Source organism: Astatotilapia calliptera, chromosome 19 (assembly GCF_964374335.1).
Source record: "Astatotilapia calliptera chromosome 19, fAstCal68.1, whole genome shotgun sequence".
Classification (NCBI taxonomy): Eukaryota; Metazoa; Chordata; class Actinopteri; order Cichliformes; family Cichlidae; genus Astatotilapia; species Astatotilapia calliptera.
Genome location: NC_137440.1, coordinates 10,792,948 through 10,818,778, shown reverse-complemented (window position 1 = coordinate 10,818,778; position 25,831 = coordinate 10,792,948). Strand labels below are relative to the sequence as shown.

Below are 25,831 nucleotides of genomic sequence, written 5' to 3'. Positions count from 1 at the left end.
TTATTGCAGCCTATTTCTCATAGTGAGGACTCCCCTCAAACAAATGACCATAATTTCCTAACCGTAGGGGCTAGAGCGGTCATTCTTACACTGTTTTGTTCAGAAGAGATGGGGGAATCTTCCAGTGTTAACAATTTATCATTAAAATGTGAATTTTTAGAGATATATGACATGGATGACTTGTTGACTTAGAAGCCACGAATTCCCCAATATGCAAATATGAATGCCTGAGACCACATATATGATTGGCTGGCTGGGAAGCCGTGCAGGCCCTGATTTGTGGATTTGAATTCCTCAGCCCTCAGATATGATTGGCTGGCTTAGAAGCCATGAAGGCCCCAATATGCAAATTTGAATGCCTCAGGACACATATATGATTGGCTGGGAAGCCGTGCAGGCCCTGATTTGAAAATTTGAATTTCTCAGTCCTCACAGAGGATTGGCTGCCTGGGGACCTGGCAGAAATATATAGAAATACTATGATTAAGCATAAATACTACATTTAGTAGAAATACTATGTTTTAGCACAAATACTATAAAAAGCAGAAATACTATAATTTAGCAGAAATACTATATTAAGCACAAATCCTATAAAAAGCAGAAATAGGATGATTAAGCATAAACACTACATTTAGTAGAAATACTATGTTTGAGCAAAAATCCTATAAAAAGCAGAAATACTATATTAGGCACAAATCCCATAAAAAGCAGAAATAGTATGATTAAGCATAAATACTACATTTAGTAGAAATACTATGTTTTAGCACAAATAGTATAAAAAGCAGAAATATTGTAATTTAGCAGAAATACTATATTAGGCACAAATCTTATAAAATAGCAGAAATAGTATTATTTAGCACAATAGTAATAAGTTAAACAGAAAAATTGGAAAAGCAAAATGGACAGCTGAAAAAATGCTGAACATGCTGAGGGTCCCTCAAATATACTTGTTAAATGAAAAAATCAGCAAAAAAATGCACAGGGAGAGAGAAGTAAGTTTCTAGGTCAGCCTGGGAGCTGCTGAATTTGAATCCACCAATCAGAGAGCCTGTGTACTTTTTCCCGCCAAAACATGTGCCTCTTTTTACACACGCAGCACAGAGAGGCACAGGATTATTGCAGCCTATTTCTCATAGTGAGGACTCCCCTCAAACAAATGACCATAATTTCCAAACCGTAGGGGCTAGAGCGGTCATTCTTACACCGTTTTGTTCAGAAGAGATGGGGGAATCTTCCAGTGTTTACAATTTATCATTAAAATATGAATTATTAAAGATATTTGACTTGTAATGCACCATAACTGAGTAGAGCGAAGCAAAAACTGCCTTGACTTGCCCTCAAACAACGCTTTCTAACTCGAAATCTATTTGGAGTATCGAGATCATTCTTTCACCGTAAGAGACAGCAGGCTTTGGTGAACAATCATGGAAATTTTCAGGTCTCTGTGGAAATCCAACAAAAAGTTATGACGAGAGAAAAAAGTGGTTCATTTCCACAGTTTGAAATCTGAAGAAATCTGAGCGAAGGACGAATTTCCTACCCTCAAGCAAGTCCAACTCATTTCAGAACGGTAATAGGTGAGAAAGAAATTCTTGAATTGTGAGCGTCAGGGGTGTCTGAAGATATTCGGGGACAAGCCTCATGTCTTAACTTTGCTTCGTTAAGGAGATATGACGATTCGAATATGCCTCTCATTACAGAAATCCAGCGATGATTTTGAACAAGCTCTCCATTGACTTTATATGGAGAGTTTTGAGACCTTGTGTTGGTCGGAGGAGATTTGCGAAAATTCTATAAATCCCACAACAATGATAGTGACATTTTCTGAAAGCCAGCAAAAATACCTACGTTTTGATGTATAATTTGTGGAAGTTGAGTGAAAATTGAGCAAGTAGCAAGAAGTTGTTCGGACATGAAGTGAAAATTGCAAAACCTTCAGTGGCACACTGGAAGCCAAGAGCATAGCAACCATAACAACGCATGTATTTTGTGAAAAATCACAATTTTGCAACTCAAAACTTTAAGAGGCATAAAAGTAAAACAGTAGAAGATTTGAAAAAGCTGAATCATACCTGAATAGCCAAATAATTTGTGAACATTTTAAAATTTGAATGGTTGTTCTAGGTGAAAATATGAGGAAGTAGTTAAGTTTCAAAAACAGGCAAAATTTAGCAGAATTGCAGAAGTTTCCCATTCATTTCAATGGGACAAATTAAAGGAAAAAAGCTTAATATTTTAAAAAGTATAATAGTTAAAAATAGCAAAAATCGTAGCAGGAATTAGCAAAAATAGCTGAATAGTTTAAAGTTTGAACGGTGAAAATAGCACAAAAATTGTGGAAGTAGTTAAACGGCGAAAAGTGTACGGAAACACCCGGAATAATAATAATAATAATAAAGAATAAAGAGAAACAGGAACTCAATAGTGTGGATGCTTAAAGCATCCACACAATAATAACTAGAAAAATTTGCATTTCCTGCGAAAATGCAGTGTGGATGCTTAAAGCTGAAGCTGTATGCAAAAAGTAGCTGAAAAAGCTGAAAAGTTGCAGAAATTGTAAAAACTTTGCAGAAGCAAAAGAAGTTTGCTAAAATGGAATAACTTAGCAGAACTGCAATATCTTAGAGGAAACATAATACTTGGCAGAAATACAATAGCATAGCAGAATTTAGCAGAAATATTGTAACTTACCAGAAACATGATAACTTCTCAAAAATACAAGAATTTAGGAGAAATAGTATAAGATAACAGAAAGAATATATTTAGCCAAAAATACTTAAACATTACAGAAACACTATGATTTAGAAAAATAGTACAACAGAGCAGAAATATTGTGATTTACCAGAGACACTGTGATGAACTATGAATATTGTAATTTTAAATTGAGACTATGTTTTAGCACAAATATTATAATTTGGCAGAAATACTATAATTTAGCAGAAATACTATATTAAGCACAAATCCTATAAAAAGCAGAAATGGCATGATTAAGCACAAATACTACATTTAGTAGAAATACTTTGTTTTAGCACAAATCCCATAAAAAGCAGAAATACTGTACTATGATTTAGTAGAAAAACTATAATTAATCAGAAATACTAAATTTAGCAGAAATACTATATTAAGCACAAATACTATGAAAAGCAGAAATAGTATATTAAGCACAAATCTTATAAAATAGCAGAAATGCTATGATTTAGCACAATAGTAATAAGTTAAACAGAAAAATTGGAAAAGCAAAATGGACAGCTGAAAAAATGCTGAACATGCTGAGGGTCCCTCAAATATACTTGTTAAATGACAAAAATCTGCAAAAAAATTTATTACAGCCACACAATCACAAATATGTACACATGAGGAAACACACATGCACATAGAGACCCACACACAAGATCCAATTCAGTCAACCAGTCTAAATATATTGAATTTAAATCTTAGAATGAGATCATCCCATTAAAAGCCTTTCTCTCTCTCTCTCTCTCTCTCTCTCTCTCTGTCACACACACACACACACACACACACACACACACACACACACACACACACACAGGGAGAGAGGACTAAGTTTCTAGGTCAGCCTGGGAACTGCTGAATTTGAATCCACCAATCAGAGAGGCTGTGCACTTTTCCCCACCAAAACAGGTGCATCTGTTTACACACGCAGCAGCACAGAGAGACACAGGATTTTTGCAGTCTATTTCTCATAGTGACGACTCCCTCAAACAAATGACCGTAATTTCCTAACCGTAGGGGCTAGAACGGTCATTCTTACACCGTTTTGTTCAGAAGAGGTGGGGGAATCTTCAAGTGTTGACAATTTAATATTAAAATATGAATTTTTAGAGATATATGACATGGATGACTTGTTGACTTAGAAGCCACGAATTCCCCAATATGCAAATTTGAATGCCTCAGGACACATATATGATTGGCTGGGAAACCGTGCAGGCCCTGATTTGTGGATTTGAATTCCTCAGCCCTCAGATATGATTGGCTGGCTTAGAAGCCATGAAGTCCCCAATATGCAAATTTGAATGCCTCAGGACACATATATGATTGGCTGGGAAACCGTGCAGGACCTGATTTGAAAATTTGAATGTCTAAGTCCTCACAGAGGATTGGCTGCCTGGGGACCAGGCAGAAATATATAGAAATACTATGATTAAGCATAAATACTACATTTAGTAGAAATACTATGTTTTAGCACAAATCCTATAAAAAGCAGAAATACTATAATTTAGCAGAAATACTATATTAAGCACAAATCATATAAAAAGCAGAAATACTATATTAAGCACAAATCCTATAAAAAGCAGAAATACTATATTAAGCACAAATCCTATAAAAAGCAGAAATACTATATTAGGCACAAATCCCATAAAAAGCAGAAATAGTATGATTAAGCATAAATACTACATTTAGTAGAAATACTATGTTTTAGCACAAATAGTATAAAAAGCAGAAATATTGTAATTTAGCAGAAATACTATATTAGGCACAAATCTTATAAAATAGCAGAAATAGTATTATTTAGCACAATAGTAATAAGTTAAACAGAAAAATTGGAAAAGCAAAATGGACAGCTGAAAAAATGCTGAACATGCTGAGGGTCCCTCAAATATACTTGTTAAATGAAAAAATCAGCAAAAAAATGCACAGGGAGAGAGAAGTAAGTTTCTAGGTCAGCCTGGGAGCTGCTGAATTTGAATCCACCAATCAGAGAGCCTGTGTACTTTTTCCCGCCAAAACATGTGCCTCTTTTTACACACGCAGCACAGAGAGGCACAGGATTATTGCAGCCTATTTCTCATAGTGACGACTCCCCTCAAACAAATGACCATAATTTCCAAACCGTAGGGGCTAGAGCGGTCATTCTTACACCGTTTTGTTCAGAAGAGATGGGGGAATCTTCCAGTGTTTACAATTTATCATTAAAATATGAATTATTAAAGATATTTGACTTCTAATGCACCATAACTGAGTAGAGCGAAGCAAAAACTGCCTTGACTTGCCCTCAAACAACGCTTTGTGACTTGAAATCTATTTGGAGTATCGATATCATTCTTTCACCGTAAGAGACAGCAGGCTTTGGTGAACAATCATGGAAATTTTCAGGTCTCTGTGGAAATCCAACAAAAAGTTATGACGAGAGAAAAAAGTGGTTCATTTCCACAGTTTGAAATCTGAAGAAATCTGAGCGAAGGACGAATTTCCTACCCTCAAACAAGTCCAACTCATTTCAGAACGGTAATAGGTGAGAAAGAAATTCTTGAATTGTGAGCGTCAGGGGTGTCTGAAGATATTCGGGGACAAGCCTCATGTCTTAACTTTGCTTCGTTAAGGAGATATGACGATTCGAATATGCCTCTCATTACAGAAATCCAGCGGTGATTTTGAACAAGCTCTCCATTCACTTTATATGGAGAGTTTTCTGACCTTGTGTTAGTCTGAGGAGATTTGCAAAAATTCTATAAATCCCACAACAATGATGGTGACATTTTCTGAAAGCCAGCAAAAATACTTACGTTTTGATGTATAATTTGTGGAAGTTGAGTGAAAATTGAGCAAGTAGCAGGAAGTTGTTCGGACATGAAGTGAAAATTGCAAAACCTTCAGTGGCACACTGGAAGCCAAGAGCATAGCAACCATAACAACACATGTATTTTGTGAAAAATCACAATTTTGCAACTCAAAACTTTAAGAGGCATAAAAGTAAAACAGTAGAAGATTTGAAAAAGCTGAATCATACCTGAATAGCCCAATAATTTGTGAACATTTTAAAGTTTGAATGGTTGTTCTAGGTGAAAATATGAGGAAGTAGTTAAGTTTCAAAAACAAGCAAATTTTAGCAGAATTGCTGAAGTTTCCCATTCATTTCAATGGGACAAATTAAAGGAAAAAAGCTTAATATTTTAAAAAGTATAATAGTTAAAAATAGCAAAAATCGTAGCAGGAATTAGCAAAAATAGCTGAATAGTTTAAAATTTGAACGGTGAAAATCGGCTGAAAATTGTGGAAGTAGTTAAACGGCGAAAAGTGTACGGAAACACCCGGAATAATAATAATAAAGAATAAAGAGAAACAGGAACTCAATAGTGTGGATGCTTAAAGCATCCACACAATAATAAAGAATAAAGAGAAACAGGAACTCAATAGTGTGGATGCTTAAAGCATCCACACAATAAAGAGAAACAGGAACTCAATAGTGTGGATGCTTAAAGCATCCACACAATAACTAGAAAAATTTGCATTTCCTGCGAAAATGCAGTGTGGATGCTTAAAGCTGAAGCTGTATGCAAAAAGTAGCTGAAAAAGCTGAAAAGTTGCAGAAATTGTAAAAACTTTGCAGAAGCAAAAGAAGTTTGCTAAAATGGAATAACTTAGCAGAACTGCAATATCTTAGAGGAAACATAATACTTGGCAGAGATACAATAGCATAGCAGAATTTAGCAGAAATATTGTAACTTACCAGAAACATGATAACTTCTCAAAAATACAAGAATTTAGGAGAAATAGTATAAGATAACAGAAAGAATATATTTAGCCAAAAATACTTAAACATTACAGAAACACTATGATTTAGAAAAATAGTACAACAGAGCAGAAATATTGTGATTTACCAGAGACACTGTGATGAACTATGAATATTGTAATTTTAAATTGAGACTATGTTTTAGCACAAATATTATAATTTGGCAGAAATACTATAATTTAGCAGAAATACTATATTAAGCACAAATCCTATAAAAAGCAGAAATGGTATGATTAAGCACAAATACTACATTTAGTAGAAATACTTTGTTTTAGCACAAATCCCATAAAAAGCAGAAATACTGTACTATGATTTAGTAGAAAAACTATAATTAATCAGAAATACTAAATTTAGCAGAAATACTATATTAAGCACAAATCCTATAAAAGCAGAAATAGTATATTAAGCACAAATCTTATAAAATAGCAGAAACAGTATGATTTAGCACAATAGTAATAACTTAAACAGAAAAACTGGAAAAGCAAAATGGACAGCTGAAAAAATGCTGAACATGCTGAGGGTCCCTCAAATATACTTGTTAAATGAAAAAAATTAGCAAAAAAATCTATAACAGCCACACAATCACAAATATGTACACATAAGGAAACACACATGCACAGAGAGACACACTACCAAGATCAAATTCAGTCACCCAGTCTAAATATATTAAATTAGAATCTTAGAATGAGATCATCCCATTAAAAGGCTTTCTCTCTCTCTCTCTCTCTCTCTCTCTGTCACACACAGACACACACACACACACAGACACACAGGGAGAGAGAAGTAAGTTTCTAGGTCAGCCTGGGAGCTGCTGAATTTGAATCCACCAATCAGAGTGCCTGTTTACGTTTTCCCGCCAAAAGAGGTGCACCTTTTTACACACGCAGGCACAGAGAGGCACAGGATTATTGCAGCCTACTTTTCATAGTGACGACTCCCCTCAAACAAATGACCATAATTTCCTAACCGTAGGGGCTAGAGCGGTCATTCTTACACCGTTTTGTTCAGAAGAGATGGGGGAATCTTCCAGTGTTAACAATTTATCATTAAAATATGAATTATTAAAGATATTTGACTTGTAATGCAGCATAACTGAGTAGAGCGAAGCAAAAACTGCCTTGACTTGCCCTCAAACAACGGTTTGTAACTTGAAATCTGTTTGGAGTATCGATATCATTCTTTCACCGTAAGAGACAGCAGGCTTTGGTGAACAATCATGGAAATTTTCAGGTCGCTGTGGAAATCCAACAAAAAGTTATGACGAGAGAAAAAAGTGGTTCATTTCCAGACTTTGAAATCTGAAGAAATCTGAGCGAAGGACGAATTTCCTACCCTCAAACAAGTCCAACTCATTTCAGAACGGTAATAGGTGAGAAAGAAATTCTTGAATTGTGAGCGTCAGGAGTGTCTGAAGATATACCGGGACAAGCCTCATGTCTTAACTTGGCTTCGTTAAGGAGATATGACGATTCGAATATGCCTCTCATTACAGAAATGCAGCGGTGATTTTGAACAAGCTCTCCATTGACTTTATATGGACAGTTTTCTGACCTTGTGTTAGTCTGAGGAGATTTGCGAAAGTTCTATGAATACCACAACAATGATAGTGACATTTTCTGAAAGCCAGCAAAAATGCCTACGTTTTGATGTATAATTTGTGGAAGTTGAGTGAAAATTGAGCAAGTAGCAGGAAGTTGTTCGGACATGAAGAGAAGACTGCAAAAGCTTCAGTGACACACTGGAAGCCAAGAGCATAGCAACCATAACAACGCATGTATTTTGTGAAAAATCACAATTTTGCAACTCAAAACTTTAAGAGGCATAAAAGTAAAACAGTAAAAGATTTGAAAAAGCTGAATCATACCTGAATAGCCCAATAATTTGTGAACATTTTAAAGTTTGAATGGTTGTTCTAGGTGAAAGTATGAGGAAGTAGTTAAGTTTCAAAAACAAGCAAAATTTAGCAGAATTTTGGAAGATTTCCATTCATTTCAATGGGACAAATTAAAGGAAAAAAGTGGAATATTTTAAAAAGTATAATAGTTAAAAATAGCAAAAATCATAGCAGAAATTAGCAAAAATAGTTGAATAGTTTAAAATTTGAACGGTGAAAATCGGCTGAAAATTGTGGAAGTAGTTTAACGGCGAAAAGTGTACGGAAACACCCAGAATAATAATAATAACTAGAAAAATTTGCATTTCCTGCGAAAATGCAGTGTGGATGCTTAAAGCTGAAGCTGTATGCAAAAAGTAGCTGAAAAAGCTGAAAAGTTGCAGAAATTGTAAAAACTTTGCAGAAGCAAAAGAAGTTTGCTAAAATGGAATAACTTAGCAGAACTGCAATATCTTAGAGGAAACATAATACTTGGCAGAAATACAATAGCATAGCAGAATTTAGCAGAAATATTGTAACTTACCAGAAACATGATAACTTCTCAAAAATACAAGAATTTAGGAGAAATAGTATAAGATAACAGAAAGAATATATTTAGCCAAAAATACTTAAACATTACAGAAACACTATGATTTAGAAAAATAGTACAACAGAGCAGAAATATTGTGATTTACCAGAGACACTGTGATGAACTATGAATATTGTAATTTTAAATTGAGACTATGTTTTAGCACAAATATTATAATTTGGCAGAAATACTATAATTTAGCAGAAATACTATATTAAGCACAAATCCTATAAAAAGCAGAAATGGTATGATTAAGCACAAATACTACATTTAGTAGAAATACTTTGTTTTAGCACAAATCCCATAAAAAGCAGAAATACTGTACTATGATTTAGTAGAAAAACTATAATTAATCAGAAATACTAAATTTAGCAGAAATACTATATTAAGCACAAATACTATGAAAAGCAGAAATAGTATGATTAAGCATAAATACTACATTTAGCAGAAATACTATATTAAGCACAAATCCTATAAAAGCAGAAATAGTATATTAAGCACAAATCTTATAAAATAGCAGAAATAGTATGATTTAGCACAATAGTAATAAGTTAAACAGAAAAATTGGAAAAGCAAAATGGACAGCTGAAAAAATGCTGAACATGCTGAGGGTCCCTCAAATATACTTGTTAAATGACAAAAATCTGCAAAAAAATTTATTACAGCCACACAATCACAAATATGTACACATGAGGAAACACACATGCACAGAGAGACCCACACACAAGATCCAATTCAGTCAACCAGTCTAAATATATTGAATTTAAATCTTAGAATGACATCATCCCATTAAAAGCCTTTCTCTCTCTCTCTCTCTCTCTCTCTCTCTCTCTGTCACACACACACACACACACACACACACACACACACACACACACACACACAGGGAGAGAGAAGTAAGTTTCTAGGTCAGCCTGGGAGCTGGTGAATTTGAATCCACCAATCAGAGAGGCTGTTTACGTTTTCCCGCCAAAACAGGTGCATCTTTTTACACACGCAGCAGCACAGAGAGACACAGGATTTTTGCAGTCTATTTCTCATAGTGACGACTCCCCTCAAACAAATGACCGTAATTTCCTAACCGTAGGGGCTAGAACGGTCATTCTTACACCGTTTTGTTCAGAAGAGATGGGGGAATCTTCAAGTGTTGACAATTTAATATTAAAATATGAATTTTTAGAGATATATGACATGGATGACTTGTTGACTTAGAAGCCACGAATTCCCCAATATGCAAATATGAATGCCTGAGACCACATATATGATTGGCTGGCTGGGAAGCCGTGCAGGCCCTGATTTGTGGATTTGAATTCCTCAGCCCTCAGATATGATTGGCTGGCTTAGAAGCCATGAAGGCCCCAATATGCAAATTTGAATGCCTCAGGACACATATATGATTGGCTGGGAAGCCGTGCAGGCCCTGATTTGAAAATTTGAATTTCTCAGTCCTCACAGAGGATTGGCTGCCTGGGGACCTGGCAGAAATATATAGAAATACTATCATTAAGCATAAATACTACATTTAGTAGAAATACTATGTTTTAGCACAAATACTATAAAAAGCAGAAATACTATAATTTAGCAGAAATACTATATTAAGCACAAATCCTATAAAAAGCAGAAATAGGATGATTAAGCATAAACACTACATTTAGTAGAAATACTATGTTTGAGCAAAAATCCTATAAAAAGCAGAAATACTATATTAGGCACAAATCCCATAAAAAGCAGAAATAGTATGATTAAGCATAAATACTACATTTAGTAGAAATACTATGTTTTAGCACAAATACTATAAAAAGCAGAAATATTGTAATTTAGCAGAAATACTATATTAGGCACAAATCTTATAAAATAGCAGAAATAGTATTATTTAGCACAATAGTAATAAGTTAAACAGAAAAATTGGAAAAGCAAAATGGACAGCTGAAAAAATGCTGAACATGCTGAGGGTCCCTCAAATATACTTGTTAAATGAAAAAATCAGCAAAAAAATGCACAGGGAGAGAGAAGTAAGTTTCTAGGTCAGCCTGGGAGCTGCTGAATTTGAATCCACCAATCAGAGAGCCTGTGTACTTTTTCCCGCCAAAACATGTGCCTCTTTTTACACACGCAGCACAGAGAGGCACAGGATTATTGCAGCCTATTTCTCATAGTGAGGACTCCCCTCAAACAAATGACCATAATTTCCAAACCGTAGGGGCTAGAGCGGTCATTCTTACACCGTTTTGTTCAGAAGAGATGGGGGAATCTTCCAGTGTTTACAATTTATCATTAAAATATGAATTATTAAAGATATTTGACTTCTAATGCACCATAACTGAGCAGAGCGAAGCAAAAACTGCCTTGACTTGCCCTCAAACAACGCTTTGTAACTTGAAATCTGTTTGGAGTATCGATATCATTCTTTCACCGTAAGAGACAGCAGGCTTTGGTGAACAATCATGGAAATTTTCAGGTCTCTGTGGAAATCCAACAAAAAGTTATGACGAGAGAAAAAAGTGGTTCATTTCCACAGTTTGAAATCTGAAGAAATCTGAGCGAAGGACGAATTTCCTACCCTCAAACAAGTCCAACTCATTTCAGAACGGTAATAGGTGAGAAAGAAATTCTTGAATTGTGAGCGTCAGGGGTGTCTGAAGATATTCGGGGACAAGCCTCATGTCTTAACTTTGCTTCGTTAAGGAGATATGACGATTCGAATATGCCTCTCATTACAGAAATCCAGCGGTGATTTTGAACAAGCTCTCCATTCACTTTATATGGAGAGTTTTCTGACCTTGTGTTAGTCTGAGGAGATTTGCAAAAATTCTATAAATCCCACAACAATGATGGTGACATTTTCTGAAAGCCAGCAAAAATACCTACGTTTTGATGTATAATTTGTGGAAGTTGAGTGAAAATTGAGCAAGTAGCAGGAAGTTGTTCAGACATGAAGTGAAAATTGCAAAACCTTCAGTGGCACACTGGAAGCCAAGAGCATAGCAACCATAACAACACATGTATTTTGTGAAAAATCACAATTTTGCAACTCAAAACTTTAAGAGGCATAAAAGTAAAACAGTAAAAGATTTGAAAAAGCTGAATCATACCTGAATAGCCCAATAATTTGTGAACATTTTAAAGTTTGAATGGTTGTTCTAGGTGAAAATATGAGGAAGTAGTTAAGTTTCAAAAACAAGCAAATTTTAGCAGAATTGCTGAAGTTTCCCATTCATTTCAATGGGACAAATTAAAGGAAAAAAGTGGAATATTTTAAAAAGTATAATAGTTAAAAATACCAAAAGATATAGCAGGAATTAGCAAAAATAGCTGAATAGTTTAAAGTTTGAACGGTGAAAATAGCACAAAAATTGTGGAAGTAGTTAAACGGCGAAAAGTGTACGGAAGTCCTAAGAATAATAATAATAAAGAATAAAGAGAAACAGGAACTCAATAGTGTGGATGCTTAAAGCATCCACACAATAACTAGAAAAATTTGCATTTCCTGCGAAAATGCAGTGTGGATGCTTAAAGCTGAAGCTGTATGCAAAAAGTAGCTGAAAAAGCTGAAAAGTTGCAGAAATTGTAAAAACTTTGCAGAAGCAAAGGAACTTTGCTAAAATGGAATAACTTAGCAGAACTGCAATCACTTAGAGGAAACTGTAAAGCTGAAGCTGTCTGCTGAAAATAGTTGAAAATAGCTGAAGAAGCTGAAGAAATCAAAGTCAGTGTTTAAAAAGTTGTTGAAATTTTAATAACTTTGCAGAAGAACATCAAGTTAGCAAAAATGTAATAACTTAGCAGAAATGCAATAACTTAGAAGAAACATAACAATTCAGCAGAAATGTTGTAGTTTACCAGAAGCTACAACTTAGCAGAAATGTAATAATTGATTAAAAAATTAATAACTTGGCAGAAATATTACAACTTACCAGAACTGCTATAATTTTGCAGAAATGTAATTATTAGGAAAAAAATTTATACAGATAACAGCTGAAAACGATGAAGTAACCTCAAAGTTACTTGTTTAACTGTGAAAAATGACCAGAAACATTAGAAAAGAAAGAAAACCAATTCAATTCAATTTATATAGCAAGAAATCACAACAAAAGTCACCTTAAGGCGCTTCATAGATACAGAGAAAAACCCAACAATCATATGACATATGACCCCTATGAGCAAGCACTTTGGCGACAGTGGGAAGGAAAAACTCCCTTTTAACAGGAAGAAACCTCCAGCAGAACCAGGCTCAGGGAGGGGCGGCCATCTGCTGCGACCGGTTGGGGTGAGAGAAGGAAGACAGGAATACCAGCCAGCAGATAAACTGATGTGAAACAAAACCAAGGTAAAATTGCAGAATTTACACAGTTGGTGAAATGTAAAAATGGCAACATAAAAACCCCAAACAAACAAACAAAAAAAAACCAAACAACATTTAGTTAATAAATGCACAAGATGATTCGATGATAAATATGGTACCAATCTACAAAATACTGTCGAAATGAAGTCCACATTGTGATATATTTCAGGTGTGGAGAGTCACACAGCTAAACAATCGATGTGCATATTTAAAGAATCAAATAAAGAACATTGTTGTGGAATAAATTACAGTGAATAATAATCACTGCCCTGCGTTAGAGAGTGACTTATGATGAGGTATTAATTGGCTTAACTTTACCTCTAACAGCTTTTCAGATAGTGCTGTGACCAGGGTGAAATCCATCATAAAGTAACTGTAAACAGTAGAACCATTAGCATGAATGTTATGGTTCTACCCTGATCAAAACTCAAGTCTGCTGTTTGACCTGATATAAAATGATAAAGAGGAACACATATAAATGACCTTTATGAACTTTTCAAAATGACTTTATATGTCTGACCCATTATCTATATATATTAGAGCAGATGTGGAAAACCACTGTTAGACCTACTCTATACTAACACAAACACTAGTGTGACATGTGGTCCTTTTTGCCTTTGACCAATGATATGCTGGTTACTTGGACCAGTTTAGTATTTGCTGTCACAGAGGAATGTTAACCATAAATCCAAAAGACAAAACTGAAAAAATATGTTAATTGCAAACATGTTTTTGCTTAGTAAGAGGATTGAAATTACATGGAAACTGTCACCTTAAAGCCTCATTGTAAATATCATCACAAACAGATGTTTTCCACACGGTTAACAAAGCTCCACCACATCCAATCACTGCATATAAATCTAAAAGAAAACAACAACAAATAAAATGTAATTAACACAAGTGAAGTCTAAGGAGCTTGGAAAGAAAAGCGTCTGGACTTCTTTGAGTTCCTTGAAGACGTTTCACCTCTCATCCGAGAAGCTTCTTCAGTTCTAAGGGTCAATGGTGGAGAGTCCCAGATTTAAACCCAGTGGGAGTTTCCCCCCAAAGAGGGACAAAGAACCCCCTGATGATCCTCTACCTAATCACATGAGCCAAGGTGTGAAAGTGGGTGTGGGTCCCAATCAGCCAGGGTTTCGGGTGAGCTCATTGTGAAACCTGGCCCCACCCTATCATGTGATTTCCCGAGGTCAGGAAATCACCCACGCCCACTCCCAGGATGTGAGTGGACGTTACGGTGTCTGGGGAGGGAACTCAAAACTGGATTATAGATGGCAGACAGTTGGTGTCATAAACCACCGCCTCTGTTTAAAGATGGTCGCTCACAGTGGACGTAAATGGCTTCTTTCACTCCTCCATCTGTCCAAAATGTGAACATTGGCATCCTCAAAGACTGACCTTTGTCCTTTAGATGCAGATGAACTGCTGAGTCTTGTCCCGTGGAGGTGGCTCTTCTATGTTGTGCCATGTGCTTGTGAAGTGGCTGTTTGGTCTCTCCGATGTAGAAGTCTGGGCATTCCTCGCTGCACTGTACAGCGTACACCACATTGTTAAGTTTGTGTTTAGGAGTTTTGTCTTTCGGGTGAACCAGTTTCTGTCTGAGTGTGTTACTGGGTCTGAAGTACACTGGGATGTCGTATTTGGAGAAAACTCTCCTGAGTTTTTCTGATACACCGGCTACATAGGGGATGACAATGTTGTTGTGTCTGTCTTTCTTATCCTCCCTCGCTGGTGTCTGATGTTCTTTTCTGTGAAGCTGGAATGCAGGCACACTGGACGAGCTTATTCTAAAAAATACAGAAAAAGGAACATTTTATTTGTGTTAAGGCCTAAAAACTACAAATAAGTTATACAATGAACAATATTGAAATACCTTATAGGTGCTGCAGGCCATATAACCAGAATCCAGAGCAATCTCACACTCACATGATGGTGAGGAAAGACATGAGCTCTGCAGTGAGGTTTGAATGTCTCAGTTGGAACACTGAAGAACTCAGAAGACAGCAATACCTGCACAGAGAGACAGAGTAGAAAAAGCATAGATTTGTAATCCATAATGTGAATTAAAACTCAAAAAGTGTCAACAAGTATAATCATTTGAGTGTGGAATTATTTATGCAATAAACAGGATTTAAATTAATTAATTGAATTAAAAAACACTGACATTTGTTTTTTTAAATCAAAGATAAAGAATCATACCGCTCTCTGCTCTGAGGATCACTGAGCATCTCTGACAGGAAATACAGTTTCCTCAGTATGAGTCATCATTGATGGTCTCAGAGGTGTGTAGTGTGGCAGCATGATGATGGTCTCCAGATCAGGCAGGAGGTCAGGTGATGGGTGTGTCATCTTCTCCATTGAAGACACACTGGTATGGCAGTTCATAACACAGCAGTCTCCTTGTGGCATGTAGTTATCTGTGCAGTCCAGCACTGATGGATCAAGTTTGGCTCAGCAGTTCATGAAGATGGTGTTAAGATGTTGTTGTTTCAGCTGAGGATGGTGAAGTTTGAAGGTTTTGCCACAAAGGAGACTGTGCCGTGTCTGAAAAAATATATCTACAAAACAAGTGCTTTTAACACCACCCACCCAGCTCAGCCCCCAAGTGTCTATGTAATGCTGGTATGGGGTGTCGGTTACTAAGTCTAATTAGTACATAGGGGATGACAATGTTGTTGCATCTGTCTTTCTTATCCTCCCTCGCTGGTATCTGATGTTCTTTTCTGTGCATCTTTGCTGACTTTATAAACGCCCAATTAGGATAGCCACACGTTTTGAGTGCTTCCTTTACATGTGTGTGTTCCTTCTTTTTCCCTTCAGGCTTAGAGGGAACATGTTCTGCCCGGGGGGGGATGTGTCCTAATTACTCCAAGTTTGTGTTCCAGAGGGTGATGGAAGTCAAAGAGGAGGTACTGGTCCGTGTGTGTGGGCTTCCAGTAAACTTCGATGTTGAGTTTGCCGTTCTCTTCAATGTGCACAGCGCAGTCCAGGAAAAGCAAACAGTCGTCCTTTGTGTCTTCCCTGGTGAACTTGATGTTTTTATCCACGGCGTTAATGTGCGCAGTGAAGGATTCCACTTCTTGCCTTTTGATTTTGACCCAGGTGTCGTCTACATATCTCTACCAGTGGCTGGGTACTCTTCCTTTGAAAGAGCCAAGAGCCTTCCTTTCCACTTCCTCCATGTAAAGGTTGGCTACAACAGGTGACACAGGGGAACCCATGGCACAGCCATGTTTTTGTCTGTAGAAACCCTCGTTGTATTTGAAATATGTAGTGGTGAGGCAGAGGTCTAACAGTGTGCACATCTGATCGGGTGTGAAGTTGGTCCTGTCTTCCAAGGAGCTGTCTTCTTGCAGTCGTTTTCTGACAGTCTCCACGGCCTCTGTAGTGGGTATGCAAGTGAAGAGAGAGACTACATCAAAGGACATCATGAGAACCTTCACAGACATGACACAAGGGAAGACTTTTGATTTAATAACTAAGCTTAAAACAAGTGTTACCTTTGAATATTTGTGGGAAAAATCTGATGCTACCCCAAGAATACAAAGCCACACTGGAAATGATGACAGGCTTGCAGCCCTCTGTCTTCCTGGAGTGAGGTGCCCGATCAGTAGAAGTGAATTGACAGAAGTCAGTGTCTGTAAGAGTGGCCAAACACTGATACTCTGTCCACTTGCGTAGAGTCTAAGAAGCTGGAATGCAGGCACACTGGACGAGCTTGTTCTAAAAAATACAGAAAAAGGAACATTTTTTTTGTCTGTAGAAACCCTAAAAACTACAAATAGGTTATACAATGAACAATGTTGAAATACCTTATAGGTGCTGCGGGCCACATAACCAGAATCCAGAGCAATCTCACACTCACATGATGGTGAGGAAAGACATGAGCTCTGCAATGAGGTTTGAAGGCCTCAGTTGGGACACGGAAGAACTCAGAAGACAGCAATACCTGCACAGAGAGACAGAGTAGAAAAAGCATAGATTTGTAATCCATAATGTGAATTAAAACTCAAAAAGTGTCAACAAGTATAATCATTTGAGTGTGGAATTATTTATGCAATAAACAGGATTTTAATTAATTAATTGAATTAAAAACACTGACATTTTTTTTTAATCAAAGATAAAGAATGATACCTCTCTCTGCTCTGAGGATCACTGAGCATCTCTGACAGGAAATACAGTTTCCTCAGTATGAGTCATCATTGATGGTCTCAGAGGTGTGTAGTGTGGTAGCATGATGATGGTCTCCAGATCAGGCAGGAGGTCAGGTGATGGGTGTGTCATCTTCTCCATTGAAGACACACTGGTATGGCAATTCATAACACAGCAGTCTCCTTGTGGCATGTAGTTATCTGTGCAGTCCAGCACTGATGGATCAGGTTTGGCTCAGCAGTTCATGAAGATGGTGTCTGAAAAAATATATCTAACAAAACACGTGCTTATAACACCACCCACCCAGCTCAGCCCCCAAGTGTCTATGTAATGCTGGTATGGGGTGTCGGTTACTAAGTCTAATTAGTGCATCAGAAAGCGGGGGCTACACCTAAAGCCCACACTTTTTGATGTCTTTGTTTATTAGCAGCTTTTTCCAGCTGCTCAGAGAATTCTGACTTGGCCTTTATCCACCCAAACCCAAACCCACCCGGATAAAGGCCAAGTCAAACTCACACACCATACCAGCATTACATAGACACTTGGGGGCTGATCTGGGTGGGTGGTGTTAAACTGTAGTCGGGAACTTTCAGAAAACTATCCATTTACTTCTAAATCAGTTTTTATACATATTCTGTAAGCTGTACTAATGTTTTTCTCTACATAATGTATCATTATAGACATCTCTGGTAGCCTAAAGATAGTTTATAACTTTTGACATTTTTTACCTGTAAAACATGATAAGCAAAAACTCATTCATCACAAAAACTTTTGATTCTACAAAAGCTACTATAATCAAGAAAATATAATTGTCTGTATTTATTCATGTGACCCATATTAAATACCTGCATTTATGTGGGATTTATTTATTTACTATTTCATATTTTCAAGCCCTTGGAGGGGAAGATCTCGTTTGTTGAGCTACATACGTCACAGTAAAAAGATTTAGTCATTTAAAACATGAGAATAAAAGAAATGATGTTGGTTTAATAAATGTTGCAGCACATTTCAGATCAGAGGTGCATGATAGCAGATGTTCTCTGCTCTGCATGAAGTTCAGCAATGATTTGGTGAAATGATTAATAACATTGCAATAAGAAAGGGTCTTCTTACAGACAGAGTAGGGAAGACAATTTTTTCAATGAAAAATATTTTTCATGCTCTACAATCAGTAAACTCTGTAACAAACATGATCTGTAATTGTTTCAAAACTCACCAGACGACTTCATGATTGGCTCGAGGACAGGACACAAAACACAGGGTTGTGGTAACTGTAATATGATCTCAGAACACCTGAATATAGACATTTCTGTGGCTGAGAAATAAAAATGAGGTCAAGCAGGGTGTTCTTGTCTGTAGTGCCAGAAGTGATCAGCTGTGAATACCCTCTCGACTGAAACTGCTCCAGAATCTGTTTTCTTCCACTCTGCAACTGGTTCTCATTAAAATCTCCACACACAATTATTGGGTGACAGTCCATTATTTCAAGTGAATCTAAAAGACTTACCAGGTTTTGCATGAATGGTGTCAAACTGTAGTCAGGGGGTCTGTACACAACAGCAATGAGTGCAGGGAATGGAGCCTGAACCTTCAACACTAAAAACTCAAGATCAGTGACATTATGCAGATACTGTTTTACCTGAACCTGAAAATGATTCCTCAAATACACAACAACTCCCCCACCACTTCTGCTGGCCATGTGAGGAAAGTTTGTGTAGGACACATGTCTGTTGCATTTGAACATGGTGTAGCCGTCCAAATGAAGACTGTCTGCAACAAAGGAGCCTTGAAGGTGAGACTCAGTGAGACACAAAACATCTGCTAAACACATTTCATGATGACTCTTGATGTCACTGATGTGAGATGGCAAACCCTCTGTATTGTGATGGATCAGTGTAAGAGTGTCAAGTCTGCTGGCTGTTTCTCTGACCTGAAGAAGAGGCATCATTTCCTCAACACTGGCTTGTCTCATGGTTTGGAGCGCTGCAGTTACCTCGGGATTGGCGTAAATCTTTTTCTCATCCAAGTCCTGCAAATAGAGTCCACTGAGAGACGTCACCCTGCTGAGAGCAACGTAAGCCATACCTGGTTCAAAAATGTTCTTCATTGAAACTACAGCTGTCTGTGTTGTAAGACCCTGAGTTTTGTGAATTGTGCAAGCGAATGCTAGCTTTACAGGAAACTGTCTGCGTACTGCTCCTTTAAACTTCAGACTCTCCTCTGCTCTCTCAATGTAAACCAGATCATCAGAAGCTGCATTAGCACTGCGGTTGTGTCTCATAGGCTGCCGGTTGTCCATCCTGAGCCCCAGTTTAATTATGTGTCCATCATTTTCAGATCTCACCACCTTTACCAGTATACCAAAAGCACCGTTGACCAAACCGTTTAGTGTGTCCAAGTTTCTGGTCAGCATGACTCGAGCTCCTTCAGCAACATTCAGAGTGTCAGGTAAATCATTTCTCCCACCTGTAAATGGTTTGTCTCTTCGTTCCATTCTGCCTGTACATTTATCCTTCTGGAAATCGTCTGCATTGATGATTATGATGTTTGAATGAAGCTTCTTCAGGGTATCTGTGTTGTGGGATACCACATTCTTGTTGGTGGCATAAATGTGTAAGACCTCAGTTGGACATTCTTCTGGTGCAGTCACAGCCTGTGACAACAAATCTCTGTCGCACTGAGAAAGCTCATCTGTCTTTTCTTTGACTCTAATCCTGTTCAGCATCTCTGCAAAGGCCACATCATCTTTCTGACGCATGATCTCGGTTAGAGTGATCATCTGAAAATGCTCCTGCCATAGGTCAATCTGTTCTGGATCGTAAACACAGAGAGGTTTAGACTGTCGCACTGGTGGCAGCTGGTAAAAATCTCCAACAGCTAAAACTGACATTCCACCAAAAGGTCTCTGAGTGCCTTTGATTTGTTTCAGTCTTGCATCCACATAAGCAAAAAGGGGTTTTGAAACCATTGAAATCTCATCAATAACAATAATTTCAGCATTCATCAGCTCAGATCTGACTTCATCCAGTTGGTTACCAAGTCCTTGAATGGGTGGTTTCAGACTCCTGGGTAGTTTCAGTAGAGAATGTAATGTAGAGCCATTGATAGAAAAAGCTGCTGTACCGGTAAATGAAGTCAGTAAAACAGTTGGATTTGATATGTCAGCTTCTTCTGCATTAGCAGGCAGTCTGCTCAGGATCTTTGATGCTTCAGAGTGAATACACTTAATCAGATGTGACTTTCCAGTTCCTGCACCACCATTGATATAGAAGAAAAATGGATCTGGGTTCAAACCACAAACTCGCTGAATACACCAGTCTCTTATGGCATAGAACACGCAGGCCTGCTTCTGGTTCAGATTCTGATACATTACACGTACCACGGCTGGATCTACTGCAGGTTGTTCTCTGATGGCTCTGATCTCTGTTACAGCATCAGACTGACGACTGTAGTCGGGGACATTCTCCTGTTCGTTCTCATCATCAGAATGTCTCTCAGGAAGATTCTCATCACATTGCAGCCTCACAACTTCAGATTCAGGAGCAAGATTACACCATTCATCAATTACAACATCCCTATTTTGTTCAAACTCTTCCAGTGCACTCTCAATATCCTCAGAGTTCTTCTCATACTTGTCTTTATTTCTTTTCACAACCCTTTTCACAGACTCACTGTGGTCTGAACATGGAAGTGGTACAAAACCTGAGTTGTAGAAGGACTGATAGGTTTGGAACCCTTGTGGTTTCAGTTCCTGCTCTGATCTGTGTGGAAGGTAAAGTCTCAACAGTCGACCATAATATTGCTCAGGATCTTTTTCCTGTGAACAGTGGTAATATCTGATTATAGCTGGTTTATCATTCTTTCGCCTTTGTACAAATCCAAGCTGGTTTAGAAGAGGAAGCACATCTTTTCCTTCATTTGGACCACTCACCAACCTGCACAAGGCAGCAAAATCAGCCAGTGACATTTCCTCATATTCTGGGGTCTCAGGTCTGCATTTGTATTTATCACTCAAACTTGTCATCCAAATATTACAACTGTCGTGTGTTGTGCTTTCCAGGAAGCTCATGGGCCGACTCATTTTTACTGGGTTATCATCTGTTGGTACAAATACAACACTGCGGGAACATTTTTTCATTTTTAGGCCACAGACTCGAGTCACACACTCCTGTGCGCTGATTTCTCTCTTTTTTGAGTAAGCCTGCATCACAGCTCTCATTTCATCACACTCATTGACGGTGTTCTTATCAGAGTTGTCAATAACTGTCTTCAGGTATTCAGAGAGGCCAGATTCTTTCTTTGTTATATATTTACAGAGGTATTCTATACATGAATAGGCATTCAAAATGAATGAGACATCTAAATTAGAGTTCCAGGCTTCAAGCAGGTCTGGGTTGTAATTGTTGATCCAACACTCATTTGGGTCACGTTTCAGAATCAGAGCTGTTTTCTTGTTTATGTCTTGGAGGCATTGTTCATACTCATTCATTGTCAAGTTGCATCGTGACAGAATCTGCTCTATGGTGAGGGAAGCAGCTTCAGGTTCCTTCAGCAGGTTCAACAAAGGTCTGAGTTTGGCTTTTGCAGCTTCAGTGTCTGAATCCTCATCCTGTCTCACAATCATTGTTCTTGTGGCTGGTGGTTTGGGAAACCCAAATCTACAACCAGAGTTCACACTCTTAAAGCATGTCTTTGTGTGGTTTTTGCTGTGCTTTTGTAGCTCAGTGACTTTTTTGTGTAGTTCAGGTTGTTTTTCTGGATCAGGGAGTTGAGCTGAGATGTATCTGTCAACAAAGTCACAGACAGTTTGGTCGTCATCCACATCTGCTTCTACCTTTTCTCGAATCCACAGCAACATGTGTATATGTGGACTACCTCTGTGCTGGAACTCAACTCTGTAAAAGTAATCAATGATCTCACCAAGGGGCTGTGCAGGAGAAAAAAGCAAATCTCTGAACAAAGCCTCAACACGTTTATCAAACATTCGCATGGTGGTTACTGGATTTGATCTTAGAATTTCACACTTTTCTGACCAGTCCAGGGCTTCAAAATCAACCTCTTCACCTTGCTGTCTCTTTATTGCTTGAATCACTTCAGGCCATCTCATCTCAGCAGCAGAGAAAGTGACAAAGAACTGAGGTGTTCCTATTTGGCGAACCATGCTGAATAGATCTCTGGTAGTTTTCTGCCAGTAAGCTGGAGTTCCTCTGAGTGGCTGCATAAATCTGATTGCATCTTTATTTCTTACCAGCTTCTCTACTTCTGTCTTACTTTGTAACATTCCTGATGTGATTTTGCGTCCATCTTTGGTCATAGTTTTACCTTTCCTTAGCTGTATTGTCATGCTGGAATTAGCCAAGTGTATTTCAGTGACAAACTGTGAGAAAAACAGGTAATTTGTGTCTTTAGCAAATCTTGCATCAATGTTGAAAAGCCTTGACTTGAAGTAAGCACTTGGTGTGAGTTTAAGACGTCTCTTTTCATCCAGTGTATTCTGACCAGTAGGAAACTGCACAGGAAATGCCATGGCTTCCAAATGAGGAGTTCTGAAGAAGCTAACAGGATTGTTTCTTTCTGCAGGAGCCACACAATATGTGTTATCAGTGAAACAGAGAATCTCTTCTGAAATGTCTACAGGCTGCAGACAACTTTCTAGAGCAAAACCTCCATTGTTCAAATCACTTTCTGGTTCATCTGGATTTTGTTCCTCTGGTTGTTCATCACAGGATTGCATATTAATATCTTGGTCACTTTGAGACTCACTTTCACACAAAAGGGCATCTTTTTCATAGTTGTCAATTTCCATTAAATCTGCTTCATTATAATCATCACTTGCCATGCTGGCTTCATCACTGCTGTCATCATCAGGTAACGTTGGATCACAAAGCAATGCATCATCTCTGATAATAATATCTGTGTACTGTGGATGAATTTGTTTCAGTTTACGCAGAGCTTGAATGAGTTTAGACCAGGTGACAGTCTGGAACAGCTGATGGCCTTTGTAGCACAGTCGTCTTTTCAGCTTTATCCTCATGATCTGTGATTGGCTTCTGATCCTCGGTAAACTGTCAACTGTTTGTTGGACCTCAGATGGTACACACACCACATTACCACGTATGAGTCTCTGTCTCCCCTTTGGAAGAGGAATAATCTTAGCAAATGGTATGCATTTGGCAATCAGATGTCTCTCCAGAATGTTGAGATCACAAAGTTCAGCTGGAATATCCTGCAGTTCTAAACCATTAACAGCAGCAAGCCTGGGCATGCATCCACTTTTGAGGGAACTGTGACATGTGTGACAGATATACTCTTTTTTTCTCTCAACAGGAAAGCTGCAGTGATCATGACATGCTTCATCACACACATGAACAAATTTACCAGTTAGGCACTGATGAGCTACAGTCTGGTGTTTTGAGTAATTTTCTCTTTTGCAGATTTTTACCTGATTAGGAAAAGAAGCTTTTAGACAAACAGTACAAACATAAGATGGTGCTGACTTAATGTTTGATCTGAAACGAGATATGGCCTCATTCATTAAAGTGTTCTCTGGATGACACTGTAAAGTCTCAGCTGGTCGATGCATCTGGCGATATTTCCGTTTTATATTCATTGCACATCTGATATTATGTATCTGTCTGAAAGAAAAACCGTTCCAATATTTTACTCTCATTCGTTCTCTCATATTGTCCTTGTGTTGTTGCTGAAATTGTTTTTCTTCTCCATAACGCTTAGTCAGATAAGATCGTTTTTTCTGTTTAAAATCTTCGCTTTTTTTATATAGGTTATATACATATGACCTCATGTAAGCTTTATGTTTTTCTCTGAATTCAGCACAAGTTCTGTAATTTCTTCTTATACGTTCCTTCTGCTGTTCTCTAAACATAGGAAATTGTCTATAAGATTCTTTATATGTTTTTCTCATACGTTCCTTCTGCTTTTCTCGGAATAAAGAATCGTCTTTATACATCCTTATGACACATTCTCTTTTTTTCTCTCTTATTTTAGCACTTTCTCTATAGGTTCTTCTGAAATGTTCTCTCTGTTTCTCCTTATAGGTAGCATTTAATTTATACAGTTCATTTTTGTACATGCTCTTTTTCTGTCTGTGATCAGGATCATTACACTTCTTAGTTGAGTTTTTTTTCTTTGTCTTGAAGCTTTCATCAAACCTGTACATCTGCCTTTCTTTCGTCTTCTGATTTTCCTTTCTCTGTGGTAGCTTTTGTTGGGTCAATAATCTTCTCCTCATTTTTTGCCTTTCATGTTTACTATATTTCAGCAGTTTATCTGAGAGTTCCTGTGTTATCTTAGTTGAACTGGAGGCACTGTTTGAATCATTCTGAGGAACAGAATCTGATGTTACCTGAGTGTCTCTTACAGAAGATGCAGAGGTTTCTATTTCTAAATAATCAGAAGGACGATTGTTCAGCTCAGCAGCTGGCTCATTTGAATAATCCACTCTGGATGACATCACTTCAGTAGCTAAAGTGTCGGCCATAGTGTTCGGTGTCTGCTCAGTGGACTTTGGGGTTTCAAATTCAGGTTCATTTAAAGCTGGTGCTGGAACAGTTGTAGCTGTTTGTCTGTTTTCATCAGCATCTCTTTGGTCAGCAGCGTTTTCACTGTGAAACTCGATGGGCTGTAGCTCATAAGTGCAGCTTGGTGCGATGCTAAACATTCGGTACAAACGTTTGATCCTGTCAATCATGTCATTAAGACGTGTGAACTTCAACATAACTGCAGTTCCACCACTTACACTTAGCGACAATGGCATACCAGTAGACTTACGTGGGTGAGGGTCAAAATATGCATATTCACCTGAAGTCAGCCTGCTAACAGCGATGACTGTTCCTCCCATGACTAGCAAAGCATAGCGAAACTCTGAAGCCAAACGCTGTAGTCCCTGTTCAAGGCTCGGAAAGTGATCTGTACCATCAAATGTACCGTAATGAGCAAACTGAGACATGTCGACTTGATACTCGTGTCTGCGGCTGGTAACAACTGAAGGAAGTTCATCGCAGGCTAGAAACACACTGTTCACAAACCTCAGTCTGGCATCTGAATAGACGGCATGGCCTTTGTCCAACACACGGTTTAGATCTGCTCTGGTAATAAATTCATCCTCGTGTAAGAATGACAGGAAAACCAAACTGTTAGCCATGCATTGCTGATTCCGGTACTTTCCATACCTAGGAGAAGCCTGGCTTCGGGAAGCACAGACGCTACTCACTCGTGGACTTTCACTGTTTGTAACCTGTACATGAGACTGTACTGGAGCTTGTCCATCATGCTGTGTTTGTACAGTTAGCTGGGGTTCAGTCTGGATTACCTGCATAACTTCAG

At 37.9% G+C, this 25,831-nt stretch overlaps 1 protein-coding gene across 1 annotated transcript; it reads right to left on the bottom strand.

Moving 5' to 3' along the window:
* Positions 1 to 13,931: 13,931 nt before the first annotated feature.
* Positions 13,932 to 25,649, bottom strand: LOC145422612 (uncharacterized). Its single transcript, XM_080294155.1, has 7 exons — positions 25,277 to 25,649; positions 17,471 to 21,166; positions 17,149 to 17,285; positions 16,837 to 17,059; positions 15,536 to 16,718; positions 15,210 to 15,346; positions 13,932 to 15,123 (listed from the first exon to the last, which is right to left on the bottom strand). The coding sequence occupies exons 1-2, from the start codon at positions 25,647 to 25,649 to the stop codon at positions 18,714 to 18,716; spliced, it is 2,826 nt and encodes a 941-aa protein (XP_080150281.1). The 3' UTR covers positions 13,932 to 15,123; positions 15,210 to 15,346; positions 15,536 to 16,718; positions 16,837 to 17,059; positions 17,149 to 17,285; positions 17,471 to 18,713.
* Positions 25,650 to 25,831: the final 182 nt, after the last annotated feature.

Excerpts from the sequence above, each read along its gene's own strand:
- LOC145422612 (XM_080294155.1), bottom strand. The coding sequence starts at position 25,649 with ATGGCTAACAGTTTGGTTTTCCTGTCATTCTTACACGAGGATGAATTT. Across the intron at positions 21,167-25,276 it reads ATATTTTGACCCTCACCCAC|ACCACAGTGAGTCTGTGAAA; the intron begins GTAAGTCTACTG and ends TTCCATGTTCAG.